At 59.3% G+C, this 21,695-nt stretch overlaps 1 protein-coding gene across 1 annotated transcript; it reads right to left on the bottom strand.

Annotated features, from left to right (window-relative positions):
• Positions 1-245: 245 nt before the first annotated feature.
• Positions 246-20,543, bottom strand: TP73 (tumor protein p73; the record flags this gene model as incomplete). The annotated part of the gene is made up of 13 exons (XM_082069600.1): positions 246-580; positions 2,108-2,201; positions 2,822-2,954; positions 3,052-3,206; positions 3,365-3,489; positions 3,791-3,879; positions 3,958-4,100; positions 4,433-4,542; positions 4,919-5,034; positions 5,150-5,336; positions 14,285-14,530; positions 19,748-19,871; positions 20,485-20,543. 13 exons carry the CDS (start codon positions 20,541-20,543, stop codon positions 260-262), a joined length of 1,902 nt encoding a protein of 633 aa, XP_081925726.1. The 3' UTR covers positions 246-259.
• Positions 20,544-21,695: the final 1,152 nt, after the last annotated feature.

The following is a 21,695-nucleotide window of genomic DNA, read 5'->3' as shown; positions in this document are numbered from 1 at the left end:
GCAATGAAGGTTCATCTCACGAGGAGAACAACGTGCACTCCTGACAGCGCGTCTGTTGGGCGAGGATCCTCGGGCTCCCCACTTCGCTTTACTGAGCCGGCTCCGCCGCAGCTGCCGCCGCTTCCTCTGCGCTGCGGCTCGGGGCCGTGCAGTTCCCATCTGGACAACAAAATCAACTTTCCAGACGCCCAAGGCTGAAAGTATTTTTCACAGGGGGTTTCGCTTCCCCCCCAGTCTCGCTGCTGCCCCCCAGAGCCCCTCAGTTGATCTCTCCCTCCGTGAACTCCTCCTTTATGGACTGTTTGCGCGATTTGCAGTCCGGGAGGTCGAAGCCGAAGTCGGCCCAGTCGTCGGCAGCGCCGCGGTTGGGGATGGTGATGGTGTGGCGCACGCGGAAGTGCACGGCCTCCATCACGCGCTGCCGCTGCAGCTCGCCCGAGCTGCCGATGGAGATGCTGGCGGCGTTGCTGCTGGAGCGGAGCAGCGGCTGCGCCCCGTACTCGTGGCTCTGCTTCAGCTCCTGCAGCCCGCGCCAGATGATCATCCTGTACTGCTCCGGGATCTTCAGTGCTCCGAGATCCTGGAAGGACAACAGTGCTGGGGCACGGCCGGCAGGACGCGGCTGCACCGGGGCAGCGAGCCCCGGACACCCGGACCCTGAGCTCGATGGGCATGATGCTCGAGCACCCAAAGGTGGGCCTGGAGCTCCCCTGGGTCGCAGCACCAAGCCTGTGGGTGTTTCTCATTTGTAGCCAGTGGCTGGGTGACCATTTACAGGTTAGAAATGAGGTTATTTTGGGGGGTGGGTTCACATCAGAGTGGTGTGACGGTGGGAGGGAGGGGACGCGGGTTGCAGAGCAGCACGGGGAGCGTCCTCCCGCCAGCCAGGTCCCGCGCCAGGAGGCTGGGGCAGCACGTCCAGGTGCCGCCGGCTCTGGTGGCCTCAGGGGACCGACTGTGTCCCCAGGGTCGGTCACTAATGCTCCCGAATGGGCCGTGGCAGGTTGGGACGAGCTGAGGGTTGGGGTTGTGGAGCCAAACGGGGTCATTACCCTCGGGACTGGGGCACCAGCACAAGCACCATCGTAGCACAGAACTGCCAGGGATCCATGTTAATGGCAAACACAGAGACTCACGTGTTAATGAGTGCAGACAGCGAGTACGCAATTAGTAATTACAGATGCCGACTCAGACACACAGCTCAGTGATCTGATAGGAGGTTTGGCCATGCTGGACGTTTCCTTTGACAGCTTACAGAGGGTCGGGGAGTTAGTTCAGGAAAGGGTTGACGACCAGGCTACGGTTACACAACTGGCCCCCGCTACCACTGACAAATCACCGGGCTCCGGCAGCGCCGGCGCGGTCACCGCGGCTGATAGTGCCAACTGCCCGGGGAAGAGGGGATCGGGACCGGAGCTTGTCTGGCCAGGATGCCAGCTCTGGGCTTCAGGGGGCTTGCTAAGGCTCAAAGGGCCTACGATTATGTAGTTTTTAACTCTTTCTCGTTCCCCTGCCTCGGTGGTGCCCTCACACTGTCACCGAGAGCCTGCGTGTCAACCCAGAGCCACAGAAGCTGATGCTGTGCAAGCTCAGGCACTTCGTGTCCCCTCGACTGCTCTCAGCAGCTTTTGCCTGACCTGCGCTATTTCATTCCAGGGATCCCTTAGTACGAACTCTGGGCTGCACTCCCTGACTCAGCCTCTTTAAGGATTAACGGGAAGGTGTGAGACCGGATCAGACTGAGAAGCCGCTGTGGGGCAGCGGAGCTGTTCCGCCGGCTCCCTGGGCTCTGGGGGACTTTGCTCAGCACCTCAGCCTTTTCCTCTGTGTTAGGTGAAAATCTACCTGAGGTCTGGTCTGGGGATCTCTGCTCTTTTGTTTCTGACAGGCTGGAGAACCAGTTGAGACTGTTGTGGTTGCTGCCGATGGCTGAGCTGCTGCTAAATCTGAAGGAGCAGGAAGGGAAGGTGTGAATCCTGGGGGGCGCGTGTGCTGTGTGACGGGTTGGTGCAGTTTTCCCTTTCCTTTAAACCAGTTTTGTCCTTGCTTTTCAGATCAACAGCTGATAGAAACAAGTGGTAAGAACAGATCTTCCCAAAGCATTTACCTCTATGGATAGGTTCTGCAGGTGGTAAATATTCTGTAACCCTTGTGAGGTGAAATAGTCGATGCAGTTTGGACACCCCAATCCTGTTAAAAAACTGCAGAAAGAATTTGGAAAGTAAAGCGGCGTTAACGTGTGAGGAATCAAAGCTGCGCTCGCAGGGGTGGCTGCGGGGCCGAAGGCATTCGGGTCCCTGCGGGGGCTGCGGGGGCTGCTCCCGCCTGCCCGTGGCGCAGCCACGCGCCCCGTTCGCCTGCGTGTGTGGCCTCTCTGCGCTCAGGACCGTGTCTGTCGAAACGTAAAGGCTGAAACGTTCAGAAATGGCCGTGGACCTGTCACCGCACGTCTGATGGAAACGAGCCACGTGGAGCCACTTCCAGGCATCGCTGGTGGGGACGGGGAAGGGGAGGTCACCCAGCTACGTGCTGGTTTGACATGCAGGGAAAGGCTCTCGCTCGGATGCATTTAATTTTTAATTAAGCAGGGATGGATCACCCAGACAGAGGCGTACGAGGGCAATAGAGGTTGCTAACTGGCGGGTGGCTGGGCTTTGCTTTCTCAGAGGAGAACGGTCTGTGTGAGTTCCTGAGCAGTGATTTCTCAGTTGGGACCAGTGGCCAGGTGACCAGTTGCCAGACAGCTCTGCAGGTTAGAGCGAGGGACAACAGCCAGGAACGCCGGAGGACGAGACACACGGGGTGCGGACGCCGTCCCTACCTGACGAGGCTGGGGTCGGGGTTGTAGGGCGGCGGGGGCGTGCAGTGCGATCCCGACACCATGGACTGCGACGAGTGGCCCCCGTTCATCTCCCCGTTGGGCTGCATGGGGTGACTGTTCAGCATCCCGGGTCCTGGCAGCACGGTGTCAATGCAATGAACAGACCGTTAGACACCACCGAACGGGCACCCCCGTCCCGCAGGGCCGCGCCCCCGCCCGCAGGAGCTCACCCATGGGCGCCAGGCCGGGCGCGGAGCCGGGGCCGTGCTGCGCCGCCTGCCCCACCAGCTGGTTGACCGACGGCAGCTTGTTGATTCCCCCGCCGTGAACCTTGTTCATGGGCGAGAGGACGGGGCCGTAGGAGGCCGGTGTCTGCAGCTGGCTCCTGCGCAGGGGAATGAGTGGGCGGTCAGGGTGGGGTGGAGCCCCCGTCCCCTCCGAGGTCCCCTCTGCCCATCGCTTTTGCGCCCCGACGTGCCGTGAGCCAGTGGAGCCCAGAGCAGGGCGGCCTGGAGCCCCCCAGCTGCTCCGGGTGGCACTTACTGTCTCTGCAGCAGCTGCTGCTGCTGCTGCCGGTAGGAGTCGACCAGCTGCTGCGGGACCAGCTCCACCAGCTCCAGGCTCTCCTTTATCTTCATCAGGATCTCGAAGTTCTCCCGGCCTCGCACCTGGGAGAGGGAACAAGCCCAGGGCTTCGCTCTGCTCCCGTCCCACCCAACACCTTCCTCGTGGCCCCTTTTCCCACCCACCCACACCAGGGGGTGTCACCAGGACTGTTCAGGCCTCCAGGACTCCCTTGGACATGAGCAGGCACAGATAGTGTTTGCTCCTGTTCTCTCCATCTCTGCTCAGCCCCCGTGCAGCCCAATCCTGCCCCACACCCTGTCCCTATGGCATTTCTCACAGAGGGGACGATGCCACCACCGTCCCCAGCCGCGCTGTCACCCGGCGCAGCTCACTGACACTTACAGGCACGTAATACATCTCCTCCTCCCCGTGCCTCCGCTTCTTAACGCCGGCGCCCAGCGCTGGGATGCCCTGCGGGCTCTGCTTGAAGGCTGGAAAGGAGAGAGGATGAGTGTCAGCGTGCTCTCCTCGTTAGCACGCCGTCCTCGTTAGCACGTGAGGGGACTCACTGCGCTTGTTGTTGTTGCCGTTCTTGGACGCGCTCTCGTTCAGGGCTTGCTGCTCCCGGTAATGGTCTTCATCAGCCTTGCGGTCCCTGCCGGGACAGGCGCAGATCCGTCCCTCGAACGATCTCCTCCCGAGGACCTGCCCGCTGGGGACAGACAGAAATCAGTGACCCCGGTTCTGCTCGTTGTGGCTCAGCCCTGCGCGTTACGGTTCCAGGAACACGAGCAGCAGAGCGCCTGCCCATCGCTGCGTGGGAAGGGAGGAAGGGAGCAACACAGCCCCAGGCACTGCGAGCCCCTCGGCAGCGTCTCCTGGGGAGAGGAGCTGCTGGGGAGAGGAAGGCTCCAGCTGCGGGGCAACGCCAGCGCTGGGCTGGGTCCCTCGTCCCCCCATGTCCCTGTCCCCTGGAGCTGCCCCCTGCTCCTTCCCGAGGCCCCCAGCCTCCGCAGTGCCCGCCCCTGCTCCGCAGCCACTCACTCTCTGGTCTCCAGGGTGATGATGATGAGGATGGGCCTCCTGTTCATCCCTCCCACGCAGCTGCTGTTGCACATGAAGTTGTACAGGATGGTGGTGAACTCGGTGCCCACCTGCCCGGGAGGGGAGAGCAGGGGCTGAGCGGGGGCAATGGGGGAGGCAGGCTGGGTGACGTGGGCATGGTCCCAGCTGGGAAGAGGGGACAGTACAAGGACCGGGGGTTCCCGAGGTCCCGCAGGGCAGGACTGGGGGGGATCTCCCTTTATGTGCCACGTCTCAGGAACGGGATGCTCTGGGATGCTTCCCAGGGCCGGGAGCTGCGGATGCTCCAACAGAGCTGCCACCAGCGCGGGGACCCAGCAGGGGTGGCCTTAGACGTGCCGGGGCCAGCAGGACGCTCCTGCCCTCGGCCCTTCCAAGCAGCCCCGTCCCCAGCGGGTTCTCCCTGGAGCAGGGGCTGGTCCTGCCCCCGCCCTGCAGCAGCGGTACCTGGGGGGGCTCGTAGGGCACCATCACGCTCTGCCGTCCCGTCACCGGGTCGTCCACGTACTGGGACAGGTTGTTGCCTTCCACGCGGATGAGGTGGCTGGCGGGGGCTGCCTGGCCTGCGGGGAAACCTGGCGTCAGGGGGCAGGGATGTTCGGGACCCCCGTCCTGTGCCCGCGGGGCTGCGGCGCAGGGTGGGCCGGGACCCCCGCCTGGTGGGGGAGCAGCACTCACCGTCATTGAAGTCGCGGCCGAGCTCGTGGTTGGGGCAGCGTTTCACCACCTCGGTGACGTGCTCTGCCTTCTTGTAGACGGGCATGGCCCGGATGATGGTGCCTGGCGGCGGGGGGGTGGACACCTTGATCTGGATGGGACATGTTTTGGCAATCTGGCAGTAGAGTTTCTTCAGCAGGGGGGAGTACTGGAAAAGAAGAGATGCCCATGGGGTGAATGTCACTGGGTTTGATGGGACGGGGGCTGCACGCCCGGGGCTCCCGTCCCTATGTGGGGGCTCGTGCCGATGGTCCCATCATTGCAAACTGCAACTGCAGGGTCCTGCGACGGACCACGACATTGCAAACTGCAACTGCAGGGTCCTGCGATGGACCACGGCATTGCAAACTGCAATCGCACAGTCCAGTGCATCGTAGGTGAGAGCAACCACAGCAAAAGCCTGGCTTTGGGGTAACTATTTGTTCTCTAGGCTCAATATTTGTCCATCCCATGGAAATATTGAAATGTGACTGAATTCACACACACTACGCGGTATCTGCTTTCCATGTAAAGCAGGTACAGCCAGGCAGAGGGGAGGGCCGGGGGCTGCGGGAAGGCGCTGGGGTGCTCTGCCCTGGCAGGAACACTCACTACGCTGGGACTAAGAGGAAATAGTGCTGAAAATTGGCATAAACCCTTGTTCATCCAGCACTCAGCCCATTCTGGAAACATTACCCTGAGTCCATGACCACACGCGGCCCCTGGCTGAGCCGAGGGCTGGGAGCACCGAGGGTGCCGACGCTCCGCGGCCCGAGGAAATTGCACTTTGTGTTGTGAACAGAATCACGGGTGATTATGCAGGACCTCGCAGTTTAATTGTGACCAGCCCGGGTGGCACAGCCGGGTTCATCCTGACCACGACTTGGTCCTTTGCAGCTGCTCAGCGCGGCAGCCGCGGCTCACGGAGGACGTGTTGGGGACTGCTGCCTGCGGGGGAGGACGATGGAGGCAGCGCCCAGAGTCGCTGCTTATAGAGAATGGCTCATGAGCAGTAAAACGCTTCTTGCGAGGGCAGAGCGGGCGGTGCCGTGCTGGGAGCAGCCCATCCCGTGCCCTCCTGCCAGCGCCCGTCCGCGCTCCCGGGTGCGGGGATGCGCAATTCCCTTCCCCTCGCCAGGGCCACGCTGTTCTCCAGCTCCCGAGGAATGTGTTTGCTGTGCCGGAGCCCACCCCGGCGCGCAGGGAGCAGCCGGGCCCGGCATGGCAGGGCATGTTCCTGCGCAAACTATTTTATCTCATCCCCACAACATAACGCCCGGTGCCAAAAAAATACCACCGTGCAGAGTGTTTGCGAGGATGTTAAAGCGTGTCCTGAGCCATCCAAATACAGGTGTGCGGGGAGCGCGAGGCGCCGCTGGCCAGGGCTGCCTGGAGCAGGACGCAGCAGCAAAGTGCTCGCCCAGCACTGTGGGCAGGGATGTGGGGGGCTGGCAGGGATTTGGGGGGCTCAGCCCTCACCTTCTCACTGCTGTAACCCCGGTCTAGTGCACCAGCACCACGGGAAGTTTCCAGAGGGATCTGTGCTTCCCCATCCCGGTGCCCTTTCTGCAGGAGCAGATCCACCCCTGGGCTGAGCGAGCATCCCAGAGGCTGCTAACGAGGCAAACGAGATAAACTATTTCAGGTGGTACTTCTAGGGAAGACACAAAGGGCAGAGGCTCGTGTTGGGCAGAGTGCAGCAGCTCTGGGGTGCTGGGGATGTGCTGGGCCATGGGTGGTGGCAGCAGCGGGTCCCAGCTCCCTCCCAGGGACAAGGTGGGGGACCAGGGGGATGTCCCTCGGCCACACTCTGTTCTGTGCTGGGAGAGTAGGGACATGCTGTGGTGCTCAGAGGGTGTCATTGGGGCTGTAATGTGAAGCTTAATGTGGCAGCAAGAGTTAACCCTCAGTATCGGAGGCATTTGGACTTGCCCAGAGAGAGAGGATGCTCAGAAACACCATCTGTCACCGGAACCCCCAAATCTTGTACCTGCTGGTGCTGGCTGCCCCGCGGCTCCGGGGCCAGGTGAGTGTGCGGGGGGCGACCCTGCGTCCCCAGCGGAGGTTGTGCCCGAGCTGGGAGCACCGGGGACACTGTCCCGCCCTCTGCCCAGAGGGAGGAGACACCGCTGGCCATGGCCCCGTAACCCGCTGGCCCGCGGTGCCACGGGGGTTCGCACCCTCGCTGTGAGGAGGCAGCCTGGCAAAACAAGGGTTATTTGGAGGGGGGCTCTTCCTTGCCAGGTGTTAAAATACTGACAACTCCTGTCAAAGGATCCTTTCATGTAGACATTCCCGGGCAGCCCCCAACACGCCTGGGAAACATAACTGCTCTGGAAGAGCAGAGGTGCATTATGGCAAGTTCTTTGGTAACAAATTCTCTCGTTATACCATGTTATGACATGGATAAATCTCTGTTAAATAGCAGAGCGATTGCCCTGCAGGGAGAGAGGCTGCCGCTCAGCACCGGCATGCCTCCGCTGATAACCTTATCGTGTCTTAACAGCTCCAGGATTGCCTTCAAAGATCCCTCCACAATAACAAGCTATTCTTTTAAAGAGCTCTGCTGATAACTCTGGGCAGCAGTGGGGCTGTGCCCCTGCGGCCGCGCTCCCGGCCCGCACACCAGCCTGTTCGTGGCCACCAGGCAAACGAGCGTGATGTTTGTAGGAGGCTCAGCATCCCCAGCCTGTTTTCAGGCAGGGACAGCCCTCAGCAATGTATGGTCTCCATAGGGGACAGCAAAGTGCGCGTCGTGCTCGGGCTCCGAGCAGAGTAGGTGCCTCCGCTCCTGTGTGTTTCTCTGTGCTCACTGATAATCTGCCACACGTGCGTCTCTGTGCAGGGCTGTGCTGCATCATCTGGTTACGGGTACTTTACCAGCTGAAGCGCAGGCGCCCAGCGTGCGGAGAGCACGAAGGCACCGCGCTTCCCTCAAATGCGAGACACGACGGTCACAAGTGGAACCTGGGACATCAAAATACAGGTACTTGGTCACCCAGGCTGGTGCGGCCGCCTCGCTGCGCTGCTCTGCCCCGGCCCGCCGCTGTCTGCCCGTCTGCGCCCACCGGGGATGCCGGAGCGCGTCTGTGACCGCGCGTTTGTGGAGCACAACAGGCTCACGTGTCACTGCGGCTTGTGGGTGCTGGTTTGCTGTGAACAGCAGGAGCAGCGCTGAGCAATCCACCTGAAGCTTACATAAACCCGCAGAACGTACGTTCCTCTGGGGCTTTTTCTGCAGGAAGCGTTCTGCACATCACAAGATCTCTACGAGCGGGTGCCCCAGCGCGGTCCACGGTGGCTGATGCGGCTGCAGCTGTGGAGCAGCGTTGAAATTCAGTCTGAGCATCTGCTGCTGCTCACCCTGCAAGGACCGGGGACCCGCTCTGCTGCGCAGCCCCGCGGCCGCCTCTCCGCGCAAGCAGCAGCAGTGGGAGAGCGGCTCTTCCCTCTGGATGCTGACAGCCTTGCACAAAAACAACCTGAATGTTCTGCCTGGAAAGCCCTCCCAGCAAAGTCCATCTCCCCCCAGCCCTCCCTGGGCAGCAAAACCGCTAGAAGGATGTGTCCCGACAGATTCGGAGCTGATAAAATCTTATTTATCTTCAACTGTTGACACCGAAGCGTCTAGACTTGCCTGATCGGGAGGGCTGCAGCCAAGTCCTCTCTTGAAGGAAATGATTTGCTCAACAATTACTTTTTTTCCAGAAATCCTCCCCCCTCCTCCCTACCAGCCTCCTCTTCTACATTCCAGTCTCCTCATTAGCTCTACTCGAGACGTGTCCAGGGCTGCAGTCAGTGGATCCCAATAAAGCCACCAGCCTGGCAAGGGAGGGAGAAGAAAAGTGCTGCCTCCGGCTGCTAATTTCCTTGCGCTCCCCGGCAAGCAGCTGCGGAGCCGCATCCTGGGGCAGGTTCGGACAGATCGCAGCGCGGAGGTGATAATAATGTGTCTGTCATCTTCCTCAGACATGTAGCATCTTGCAAACCGCAAATACCGTTAACCGGCTCGGACGAATCTGTTACGACAGATCCTGGAAGACATGCCGACTACAGAGCTCATTTTTTTTTTCTTTCTAATTTTTTTTAATAACTGCTTTTTAATCACCGGCCTATATAACTTCTCACTGAGCTGGAAATTCCTCCCACAGCTACTTTGCAGCTCATCTGCTATGAGCTGGGTTCGAATGTGTCCAGCGCATCACTGGTGCTCAAACCCTCGCGGCTGGCTCGGAGGCTGCCCCGGCACCCGAAGGAGTCCTGTCCCTTTCCTGGGTGCGCATCCTTCAGCCAGGATCCCAGCCGCTGCTCAGCCAGCGTTGGGGCTTGGTTTAATCTCTTCTAGTAAGCCTGAGCCCTTCTGTGTCTGGACACTCGGGTCCTCTGACCAAGCTGGCTCTGGAGTTTCCTCCCATCCACAAAAGCAGCTGAAAATCCAGCAAGGTGGTTATTTCATGCTGCATTACCAAGACTGGGTATGGGGAGCAAGAGGCTGAGCGGGGCTTGGGAATCACTGGTGGAAACAAAATGCAAAAAGCAGAGCAGCCGGACCTGGGCGCGGGGGGATGCGCTGCCTCCCGCTGCACCCCGGCTGCGCGGGGCTGCAGGAGCTGCTGCTGTGTTGTTCTTACTGCGGGGTGGGCACAGGACCTGGGTTACCGGGGCACCCCCAGCCTGTTTGTCATCTCTGATGCTCCAGCGGGTCCCTCCATCCCCGTGTGTCTCAGCCCCCCAGGGGCCGGCCGGAGCAGCACCCATCCCTGGCACCTCTCCCCCGGCTGCCGTCCCGCAGCGCTGCCAGAGTCGCTCCCTGACCTGCGCATACCATACACGTTGGAGATAGTGGGGCTGATAGCGGGATCGTGTTGGAACATCACGCGCTGAATTCCTTTGCCTTTCTTCTTAATTCCATTGTGTCTGGAGCTCCTGGAGCCTCCTCCCGCCCTGCGAGGGCTGGGGAAGCCTGCCGCGGGCTGGCTGGCTGTGCGCGGCTGTGCTGGGGCTGCTTTCCTGCCCCGGCGCGCCAGAACAGCCACACTCTTCTGCCCAGCTATCCAGATACTAACAATGCTGTTTGTGGCGGGGAGGTGGGGTGTGCTGAGCCATCCCTGCCCGTCCCCAGGCTGTTGGACAGGTACCTCCCTAAAACACCTCCATAAAACGCAGGGGGAGTTTGAAGAGGGGGCTTGTTAGCTATAGATGCTCCTGAAAGTGTTTCCCTCCTCTTTACAACCACCTCTACCCCAACAAGCAGCAGCATCTCACCTCGGCTCTGACATCTCCAGCCTCCCCACCGCAGGCTGTTTGCTCCCCGAGGCAGCAAGCGACACCTGGATGTGGCCCGGACCCCTTGCACCCAGGCTGCAGGACCCCCCCATGCTTAGCTCGGAGCTTTGTTCATCTGTCCCCAGCACCGGGGGCTCCATGCAAGCCTGGGCAGCCACCCTGCACGGGGGCTCGAGCCCCCGCGTCCTTTTGCAGCCCGGCCCCGGGAGGCCAAAGACCCCATTAACGCTTCTGCCGGCTCTGGCACACGCAACAGCGCTGGGGAGGGGAGGGAGCACCGGTCTGCGCAAATCCGACTTGAGAAAAATACTAATTATCCATCAGTTACCAGCTGGCCGGCATGGCGAGGGGCTGCCGGCGCGAAAACAGCCGAGACCAGCTCGCGGCGGCGTGTACGGGCAGCTCCGCCGAGCCGGGAGCCCCGGTGGCTCCCAGCAGCCGGGCAGCTGCCGGCGTGCCCCATCCTGCCCCCTCCCGCTGCGGAGCAGCCGCCCGAGGGGCTGCCAGCCTGCGGGGAGCAACCTTATTTTCAGCATCTGGCCATTGCTCTCTGCTGATAAGAAGGCCATTAAAAATGAAAAGGGAGGTGGCGGCAGCCCGGCGGCTTCCCGCAGCTCAGACCAGCGCGGCTGCTTTGGTGCGGAGTTCGTGGCAACGCGGCGCTCAGGGCCCAGCCCGGGAGCAGGGACACCCGTGTCACCAGCGTCCCTCTGCGAGGACAGAGCTGCTCCTGGTAACGCCGGCTCCAAAGCCCTGTCCCAAGTCTTTGCCCCTTCTCCATTCACCCATTTCCTACATGTAGAAATGCAGCATCTCAGGGCTAGAGAGATCAGATGATTCTCTGGTTTCGTTCCTGCACTGCTGCCCGAGACCCCCGCCTGCTCCCGCACGGAGCCAACGCGATCTGCTTGAAGTACCGCTTATCTTTCCAGAGATATGCAGACTCTTCATTTGAATACTTTAGGAGCTGGAGAATCCACCGCGTTCCTATGGTTAATTATCCTCACTGTTAAAAAATTTCCACCTTGTTTCTAGTCTGAATTTGCCTGGCTTCAGCTTCCAAGCACTGGATTTCGTTATGTCTTCTTCTAGTAGATTAAAGGGCTGCCTGCTATCAGAAACCATCTCCTGTGCAGGCTGAGATCCAGCCAGCCTTGCTCTTCTCGTGCAGACCTTTCACGCGGAACGTTTCTCTGGTATTGCCCTGCAAAGCATCTGTTCCAAATCTTCCCTTCTCTTTGGATGTCCCTCCCAGAGCTGCTCTGTTCTGTCAGCGGTGGGTCTGGAGAGTGGACGCGAGGGCAGCGGGCTGGGTGGTGCCCAGGGATGCTCATCTCCCACCACGCCGTGGGGGATGCCCAGGGATGCTCATCTCCCACCACGCCGTGGAGGATGCCCAGGGATGCTCATCTCCCACCACGCCGTGGGGGATGCCCAGGGATGCTCATGTCCAACCACGCCGTGGCCCTGGGCTCCTCAGAGCCTCCTTCCCTGAGCGTGGAGCACGGAGAGCACCAAATCCAGAGCGAATCGGTGAAAACCCTGTGAAACCAGGAACCTCTAGGGCTGCACACTTCGATCAACCAAAGCTCATGGTCGTGTCAAAGAACTACATGCAACGATTTGGCAAGACAACTCGCATCGGTCTATTTGGTTTGGCATTGCCTGTGGTCCAGCTGCCCGTTGCTCCTTGGCTGGATCCTCCATCATCTGCGCCCAGATTTGGTGCAGTTAATCTTCAAGTATTCAAAAGCCACGAGGCCTCCCTGGCCACGGGTGACATAGGGAGTGTATTTTACCATTGTTGCTTTCAAAGTGCTGAATCAAACCACGTGTGTCCTTTCACACACCAAGACGGTTAATTCAGCTGCCCTTGGCTGGCCCATGGCCGAGCTGTCAGATGTCACTGTCCCCAGCCCACTGACCGCACATCCAGCTTCCCTTCCCAAGGGCCTGTGTTTCCCAGCCGCTTTCCTGGTCTTGCTTGCACATTCACCATTTATGTAGAGAATCGCACTGCCTACAGGCATAACTTGTATATTGACTGACTGGCACTATATACCATGTGGGTTTTTTTGCTAAATTCCTTTCCTCATTTAACCAGGATGGGATTCCAAGAGCAGCCGTGGCAACGCAGAGCTCAGGGTGAGAGCAGCGCTGGCTGCCAGCACAAGGAACGCGGCTGCGTGGCTGTGACAGTGGCTGCCAGCACAAGGAACGCGGCTGCGTGGCTGTGACAGCCGCCGGTCGGGAGGACACGCAGCGCACCTGGCTGTCACCGCAGCGCACCTGGCTGTCACCGCAGCGCACCTGGCTGTCACCGCAGCAAACCTGGCTGTCACTGCAGCAGAGCTGCTCTCCGCGTGGCAGCCTCGGTCAGAAGGACAGTCTGCACCCACACCAGCGGTCCTGCAGCGGTTACTTTGTGAATGAAACATCCCCCGCGCTCTCCGGGGTGCAAGGTGCTGCTGACCCGGTTCTGTTCTCCGCAAGGCTCAGCTTCTGCGTGGTGAGACCTGGGCTCCCGGGGGGCGCACAACCGGCCAGCACCGCGGGTCAGGGCTCCGCACACCTCACCGACTGCCCTGACAAGTCTCACAGCCAGTTCAGGCGTCCAGCTCCTCCGCTCTGGACCACTTCGCTCGGCTCCCACGCCGGAGCATCCTCCACAGGTGCTCACAGCTGCCCGCGGCTGTTTGCCGGCATCTCTGGGGTCCAGCTGCTCCCCAAGGCTTGGGGGTCTGCCCTCTCGAAAGCATCTAAGGACGCCTTCTGTCTACCATGGGAAGGACTGCCTTGGCAATTAAACACATCATCTTCCAGAAATAAAAGTCATTATCACACCTTGGGCTGATCTGTCGCCCCTGGTCTGCTCTGCCTGTTCTGTGTTAACGTCAGACAGCTGCCCTGCAGAAAACCCCATCACTGCCTTGTTGTGTCAGTTGTCTCATCTCAGCCTTTCTGCTCCGCTCACGTTTCCCAGAGGAGGAATCCTGCCCGCCCCGAGCGTGCTGGTGAGCGGCTCTCCACAGAAATGCCTCCAACATCAGCCACAAGTGCCTTTTTCTCTTAAAAATAGAGACGGCGCTATACTGAGACAGGATGTGAATTTGGGACTTTTTGCCGCAAAAAGCAAAGCAGCCGTCACGCAGGCTGCAGGTTCGCGGGTCCCTGCCCCGCAGCACACCCCTCTGCCGGGTGCACGCGTGCGGTCAGACGGGCGCTGGACCCAACCTGCATCCCGGCGGCACCGCCGCATCCCGCACAGCGCCGTGCCGCACAGCGCTCCCGCCGCGATCCAAAACCTGCTCTGCGACTGAGTCACTCCTCTGACACGAGACGAAAAGGGTTTGTAAGTGACAAGCAAGAATTTACGGCACAGCTGAGAACGGCCCTGGCAGATGTGAGCCGCGGCCCCGCTCGCCCACTGACAGCGGTCGCTGGGAAATGCGCAGGGAAGCGCCAGGAGAACGAGGCAGGTACTTCCCCAGGACGTTCCTCCAGCTTTGCAGTTTTCAGGGACATTTACCCACAGTTTGGGGAATTGCTGCAAGATAAGTTACGTTCAAACTGCTGTGCTTAACATTCCTTTTGGAGAAAATCCCTGAGAAACAAGCACTGATGTTCCCTGCTCGTTTTGCTTTCAGGGCCACCTGTGCGGGTGAAGTCCCCACGAGATGGTGGCAGCGTCCTGCAGCCACCCCGTGGGACCGTGCGCTCTGTGTCCCACTGCAAAGCACCACCCAGACACTCGGGCATTTGCAGCGGCGGAGCTCCCCGTGTGCAGCAGCAAGCATCCCGCTAGCCCAGGCAAGAACACATGCAACTTACTGTCCAGGTGGCCGACTTGGCGGTGCTGGATTGCTGGAACGTCACCTCAAAGTGGTGGGGACCGGGGTAGTCAGTGTTGGAGGGGATGACGGGAGCTGGGGACATGGCGTCGAAGGTCGAGCTGGGCTGCGAGTAGGGCGAATGCGTTGGGACATTGGAGGTGTGCTCGGAGCTGTAGGGGCTGGTGGAGGCTGCTCTGCTGCCGATGCTCTGATCCATGCTGTTGTTCAGCAAATTGAACTGGGACTGGAGGAAGGGAAAAGGGGAGGAGGGAAAAAAGAAAACACCAGCCAGTTTAGAGAGATGGAAACCTCAGCCACCCTTCTGCAGGGCTCCAGGTGTCCTATTACAGCCTCCTTAAAGGGCCAGCGTGCGGGAGGGCCGGCCAAAATCACTGCTCTGGGTCACCTGGGGCTTGGCACAGGTCACCACTGGTGCGAGGGACAAACCCAATACCCTTAAATCATCCCCTTCTGCCCATTCTGTCCTCACCAGAGGCAGCGGGATGTCCCGGAACCCTGGATTTCCAGCACATGGGGCTGTGCACGGTCTCTCAGGGATTTCCCGGGGTTTGCTCAGGTGTGCGATGTGTCCCGCTGCGGGGCGGGTGGTGACAGCTCCGTCCCATGCACGGGGCTCTGCTCGGCGGTGGCTTTTCCAGCAGCTGGAGCGTGGAGGTTTGGGGCAGCTGCCAGCACAAGGCGACCACCATCCTCAGCCAGAGCACCGTTCCCATTGCGACTGCACCACCCAGCCACTGTGCTCCCGACACCCCCCACACACGGTCCCTTGTCACGAGTGTATCGGGTGCAGCACCTCTGCAAGTGTTTCTCGATGAAGAACCAGCTCTGAATGGTGGTTTGTGCCATTCATTTCCTACCCGGGATGTTGCTGTCAGCGGCTTCCCCAATGCAGGGCTAATTTGGGGAAAACCTCAAACCTACAAAGCGTGCAGTTGCGACGTGCCGTGCTGCAGTCAGGTCACAGAGCAAACGTGCCTGTTTGTGCACCTTCTGACTCTTATTCCAGACGTGCTGGACCAAATCCGGGCTTTTGACAATTTTTTGGTTTTAATTCCGCTTCTGAACAATTAGTGTCAGATACTCCCAGTGAGAGCTGGCAGCTCTTTTACCTGCAGGTATGGACTAACCAAAGCTGCGCTCTCAAAAGCCATATGGCTCAAGCAGCCTTAATCTTTCATCTGAAAATCAGACTAAAAAAATAATTATATGGTAGACAAATACACTAATATTAAGAAAAAAAAAACCAACATAACTGTTTCTCAAAGCAAGTGGGATGTTTTTTCCCCGTGAACGTTCAATTCCCGAATTGCCCAAGCGCTGCTCTGCGGCACTCGCGCCCGCCTGCTCCTCCGAAGGGCTCACGGCTCAGGAATCAGGAGACGTGTTTTAACTTGGGATCCAACCTCACCCAAACAGCTCCGATGTATAATGGTTTAGAGGCAATCATCCTTCTCCAAGAAAGTTCTCCTGTTGTCTGCATCTCTCACAAGGTCATTGGAGCCTGTGACTAACTGGAGGAATGCTGAACAAGATCTGGCTTGCTTCTACACATACAGCCATTTTCTCCCCTAAAATATGTGCGTAAACCCCTTGGTTCCTTCTCGCCATTCTATAAATAGCCCTGCCAAAAACCAAAGCACCCCTGTCCACGCTTTCCACAATCCCAGGCTTCTCCTGGGGAGAAAGTTCCGAGGAACTTTGGCAAACGGGCGTTCCAAGCGGCCGTGGAAGCCGGGGCGGGGGCGGCGGCGGGAGGGCTGCAGCTCCATCGCCCTTGGGAAGCAGAGCTGGGGCAGCAGCGGGGAGAGCAGCGAGGGAACGGGGATTGCAGCTCGTTAGGGCTGATTGCCACCCAAATAACCCCCGAGGACCACGGCGGAGCTGCTGTTCTCTGGGACGAGGGAAGGGCTCCAGGAACAGGCTGCTCCGGCGCCCCAGCCCCACCACGTGCCTTAGGAATGAATGAGGAGCAAGTGCTCAGCAACTGAGCCAAGGAGGTGATTTCAGCGCTTCCCTGGCACAGGTATGTGCGTATTCAGGGAGCTCAGGCTGCACCCAGAGCGCCCGGCGCAGCACGGCGTGTGCTCCCACGCTGCTCTGCTCCTCAAGTGGGATGTGACCGGGAAGCCTTTCGCATCCCGGCGATGTCTCTGCTCAGAACCACGAGCTCGGGAGCTGCAGGGCAGGCGGGGGGTTCGGTGACCCTTGGAAGGGGCCAGAAAAAACTCCACAAAAGCCATCCCTGCATGATTTTGTAAGCCGGTGGTGCTGAGAGCCAGGACTGCGAGCAGCTGAGGCTCGTGGCTGTAAAGCTTAACGGGCAGGTAAATCAAGCATCCCAAGCTCCGCGCAGGAGGGAGCCTTCCCTGGGGAAGAACAGTGATTTCTTGGCACATGAAGGGGACGCGAGACCCGGAGCATCCGAGCTGCTGCCCGACGGGTCCGCTGGAGCACAGAGCGACCGGCGGCGCCGCAGGCACCGCGGTTCGGGAACCCGCTGGCAGAGGTGCCGAAGTCACGTGCAGGGGGAAAAGCAACCGACTTGTTTTCAAAAATCGACTACATTTTGGAAACATTCCCTTAAAAGACAAATGGAAGGCAGCAGTGTTTGTGTGTGTGTGCAAGCGTCAGCAAACCCATCACGCTGTTTGTGTGTGTTTGTCTGTAAACATATACATATACATGCACATGTTTATCCAACACAGAGATAAATATTCACGTGACTGCAGCAATGAACTCGCAAGGAACAGCACTGCAGCACAAAACGAGCCCAGCACATACGTGCTTTGTATCAGCACAGACAAGGCAAAAAAGAGGAATGAAGTAATTTCTGGTGGGGAAGCAGAGCCCCGCACCTTTCCAGCTCTAACCATGTCTGTGCCCGTGTTTGACTTTTCTTAGAGCAGACACAAACCTCTTTTGACCAAGAAAGCAATCTCAGCGCTTGCAGACAGGGCTGGAAATGTATCGTCCGCAAGCTCAGGTACCGTTCCATCTGCCCTACCCTCCCAGAGGCTTCAAACCAGGGCAGAAATCCTGGCTGTGGCCACAGGGATGTGCCCTGAGCTCAGCTGAGGAGGTCCCAGTGGCAGCAAACGGGCGCTGCTGGTGCCCAGCACCACAGGGTGCTCATTCCTCAGAGGGATGCTCCAGCTGACACCCCCATCCGCAGGGACGCGGGCGAGGGAGCCTGCACCCCGTCACACCAAACCCTACACTGCACCTTGGGCTCTGCAGCCCCGATCAGGCAAAGCAGGGGCGGAATGCCGAGCTGAGCACCCCACACGCACACAGCGAATCGGCCACGAGAGGGGCTGAGGCAGCCGCGGGATGGAAAGGTTTGCACCACCATGAGCCCCTGGCGCAGCCCTCGGCGGCAGAGGATGATTCCAAACCAAAGCAGCAAGGCAAAACCCATGAATAACAGGTAGCACCTACCGTGGTGTAATGCTGCATCGGGTCGCTGATGTACAGCATTTTAGTTGTCTGGGGATTCACGGAGCGCTGGGAAGCGTCCTGCCACGGGAGTCATGGGGTCGGGGCGGCGATGGGGACAGCCGCGGTGGGAAGGCGGGTGGGATGCGGCAGCGCGGGAGCGGGACGGGCGGGCAGCGCCAGGGATGCTGCGCTGGCCACCGTGTGCTGCCGTCTGTTGGCTTTTTTGCCTTTTTCATCTCCCTTAGTTCTGTCAACTCGCTGCATCCAACAACAAAACGGGGCCCACCCCTTTCTGTCCCTCATGACTATTCATTAAAGCGCAGGGCAGGTCCCAGCTTGCCCAGTGATGGACTGGGCGATACCAACCATTCCCACCGCAGGGAGAGCGGGGGTCCAGCTCCATCGTCACCCCCCACCAGACTCTGTTCCAGAAAGCTGCTCGCAGCTGCACGGGGCTGGAAACCCATTTGGCCACCTGAGGTGGCTGCCCTGGCATCAACCCGACGATGCAGTGACTCTGAGATAGCTCCATGTCTTGGAGACGTGGAGCTATCCCTGCCTAGATGGAGAGATATGGATAGGTGTGGATAGATGGATGTCTAGATGGAGAGACAGAGATAGAGGTAGAGATAGAGATATATACAGAAGAGAGATAGAGATAGAGATAGAGATAGAGATAGAGATAGAGATAGAGATAGAGATAGAGATAGAGATAGAGATAGAGATAGATGGACAGATAGGGATCTATAGGTAGATAGATATAGCTAGATATAGCTAGGGATGGATAGATAGATAGGGATAGATAGGGATAGATGGCTAGACAGATATCTAGACGTATGGATATGAATAGATGTATAGCTGGAGAGGTATGGATAGATACATAGATGGATAGATGGATGTCTGCAGTGACCAGGCAGATTTCCTTCCGAGCCGAGGCAGGTAGGGAACGGTGTTTCCTTCAGCCGGCCCCAGCGTGGGCTGCACACTGACGCACACCAGCAGTTCAGAGAGCGGCCGGTGTATTTCGAAAGGTGGGAGCAGGGTGCAGCACCCACCCCCAGCACCACTGCGCCCACACGGACCCGCGCACAGGGAGCTCAGCAGCTGTGTCATATATAAAGCTTAAAGCTCCAACTACCAGCCCTGACGTTGTCATCTCTAAGCAAAAAGGGTTGCATGGTGGGGCCAGTGTAAACATTTAGTACCGGTTCGTTATCCCGAGCAAGGGCCAGCAGCCACTCTGCCCTGCCCCGGCGCAACCAGCAGCACCGGGGGCTGCACCGGCTCTGCCACGCTCGGCTTTGGTTACAGCAGGAACGAGCAGAAAGGCGACAGGAGCTCAGCAAGGGGCAATTAGCAATTAGCACCTCAGCCCAGCCTGACCCCTCTGCCCGGCTCCTGCTCGCTGGAGACAAAGGCCGTGGAAGGGAGGGAAAGCAAGAGAAAAGCGAGGGAAAAGGGGCTGGGGGAGGGGACGCGGGCTGGCGGGGATGGAAACGGCGGCTTTTGGGAGGGAGATGCTGCCGAGGGCCAGCGCTGCTCAGGGATGCTCCTGGGAGGTCGCGCTGCTCGGGGCACGGAACACGCACAAGTGACCCGGACATCCCACATCAGCTTTGGGAGCGCGATGTGACCCTCCAGCAGCTCTGCCTCGCTCACAGCTTCGCTACACAGCTCGTTTACACTGACACGAGTTGTACTTTCCTCCTGCCGTGGAACTCGAGCTCCGCCGCCGTCACAGCAGCGAGCCCCTGCCGCTGCATGCAGCAGCGTCACCTGCTAACCGGGAGCAGCTCTTTTAGAGAACACTGAACCATTCGGCTGCAAACCTGCAGAACAGTCATCAGTGGCAGGTGGTCAGTCCCCGCACAAGTGTGGTCCTTGTGTTTGGTTCATGAACCAACCACCAGCCCACGTCCCACCCCGGAGCCCCCAGCTCGCCGCAGGGAACACGCGGTTGTGTCGGATGCAGCTCCCACACGTGCGGGCTGAGCTCACTCACCATGACCGAGTCGTTCATGCTTCTCATCTGGAACACGTCCATCGTGACCTCCGTGCGGTTGGCCACCTCATTGCTGCCCGCGTGGTCGGACGGAGGGAGGTCGAAGTAGGTGCTGTCCGGCTCCCTGGGGACATGGGGACAGCGGACACTCAGCTCCCCTGCGCCACCACCTCCCAGCAACCTGCAGTTCCCATGAACATTCTCCCGTTCTCATCTTCTCCCTCCGTGCTCTGCTGTTATTTTCCCATGGCACAGCAGGCTGTGCTCAGGAAAACCGGTGCCTGGCAGGTGAAGCAAGCGGAGGTGGGAAGTTTTCCATCCACCCAGCTGCTCGGGCATATCTGCCACCTCAGAGTGTCCCGAAGTGAGAGGAGACCAAGGAAGAAAGGATGAAATGAAGCACAGTCCTTCTTCCTTGCTTGATTTAGAGCGTGAGGCTCAAAGGCCAAAACACTTGCAAAAGTTTTGGTGTGACTGGAAGATGTTTAATTTTAGAAAAATAACCATTTTAATCAGGCAGCCACCAAGCCTGATGAGCTCGTGAGTGGAGACCAAGGGGTAAGAGCGTATCCTCCCAGGCTTGGTCCCTGCATCCCCAGGAGCAAAATTCTCAGTGTGGAGAAGGAATATGTGAAAACTGAAGCATGCAAGAGGAACTCATCTCCCCTCGGGCCTCAGTGATGATTTGTGCCAACACAGATTACAGAGCGAAGGGCTCAAGATCAGCCACCACTTACAGCGTGCTCCAGAGGTGCTCAAACGTCGTGCCCTCGTCAGCTGGCGATGACTGGGACATCTTCACAGCCGGGGAGTCTGGCAGAGGATAAATCACTCTGGGGACAAAGAGAAACAGCCAGGTGAGCGCTGCTGCAGAGCATCTCAGCTGGAGGCACCTTCCCCCAGAGCAGGACTGCAGGGAACACAAGCCGCCCGGCTGTCCCGGGGGTGCTGCTGCTGGGGTGGCGTTGCAGCTCTTACAAATACGTGTTCCTGTATCCCCGCAGCCAGCGACCACTTAAACAGCCGCAGGAGAATTCTGCCTATTTCGGTGTAGCCCTTCAGCCTTCATCCTGTCTCTTTTTTAGGCATGAGGCTGCTTTTATCCCAAGAACATCATTTACCAACAGGCTACGACCTTTTTCTTGGGAAGCTCTAGTTGGAAATGCACACAAATCCGTAAAGGCATGAAGACAGCTCAGACACCCGGATGCACAGTGCACGTTTACAGCGACGCCATGATGGAGACATCCTAAATCTGTCCTGTTCAGACATTAAAATGACCTTCCCACTTCTAAGCAGCTTGCGAACGTTACTGAATGGAATATTATGCCCCCCAAATAACGCAAAGCAGGAATGTTGCCTCTGCTCTGAGACGAGGAGGGGTTACCGGGAGGAATTTCCCCCAGGACGGCGCACGAGGGGTCTGTGGCAAAGCCCGCTCTCCAGCCAAAGCCTTCAGCACAGGCATGACCAGAGTCATCCTCACCCCGTGTGCCCCTCCGGCGCCCGGACAGCGCTCCCTGCCCTCTGGGAGCCCGAATGCAGCGGGCAGCACAGCGCGGCTCTCCCTTCGTGCCCGGCAGCCGGAGCGACACATTTTGCGGAGCCATCTTGAGCCCTGTGCTGCCTTCCTCCTCTGCAGCCCCGTGCTCCTCCTCGCGCAGCCGCTCCCGGGAGCAGCGGGACCCGTCCCTGCGCTGCCAGACACGGGTGCTGCCCAGGCACCCCCAGCTGCTCCTTTCCCACACCGCTGGTTGTAGCATCTCGTTTCAACTCGGTACCGACATCTCATAGTGAAAGCCTGAAAACTTCCTGCTTTGAGGGCTGGAGCCGCTGAGCGCGAGGGCAGCTGAGCCATCACCACTTTCTAACTGAGTGATGGCGGGGTCGCCCGGGCCCCTCTGAGTCAGCTGGGTGGCCGCGGGGGCCGGGAGCTCAAACGAAAGCA

This window comes from Streptopelia decaocto (genome assembly GCF_964273445.1).
Source record: "Streptopelia decaocto genome assembly, chromosome: 20".
Taxonomy (NCBI): Eukaryota; Metazoa; Chordata; class Aves; order Columbiformes; family Columbidae; genus Streptopelia; species Streptopelia decaocto.
Note: the sequence above shows the minus strand (reverse complement) of the source record. Positions and strands in the feature narration are given on the sequence as shown.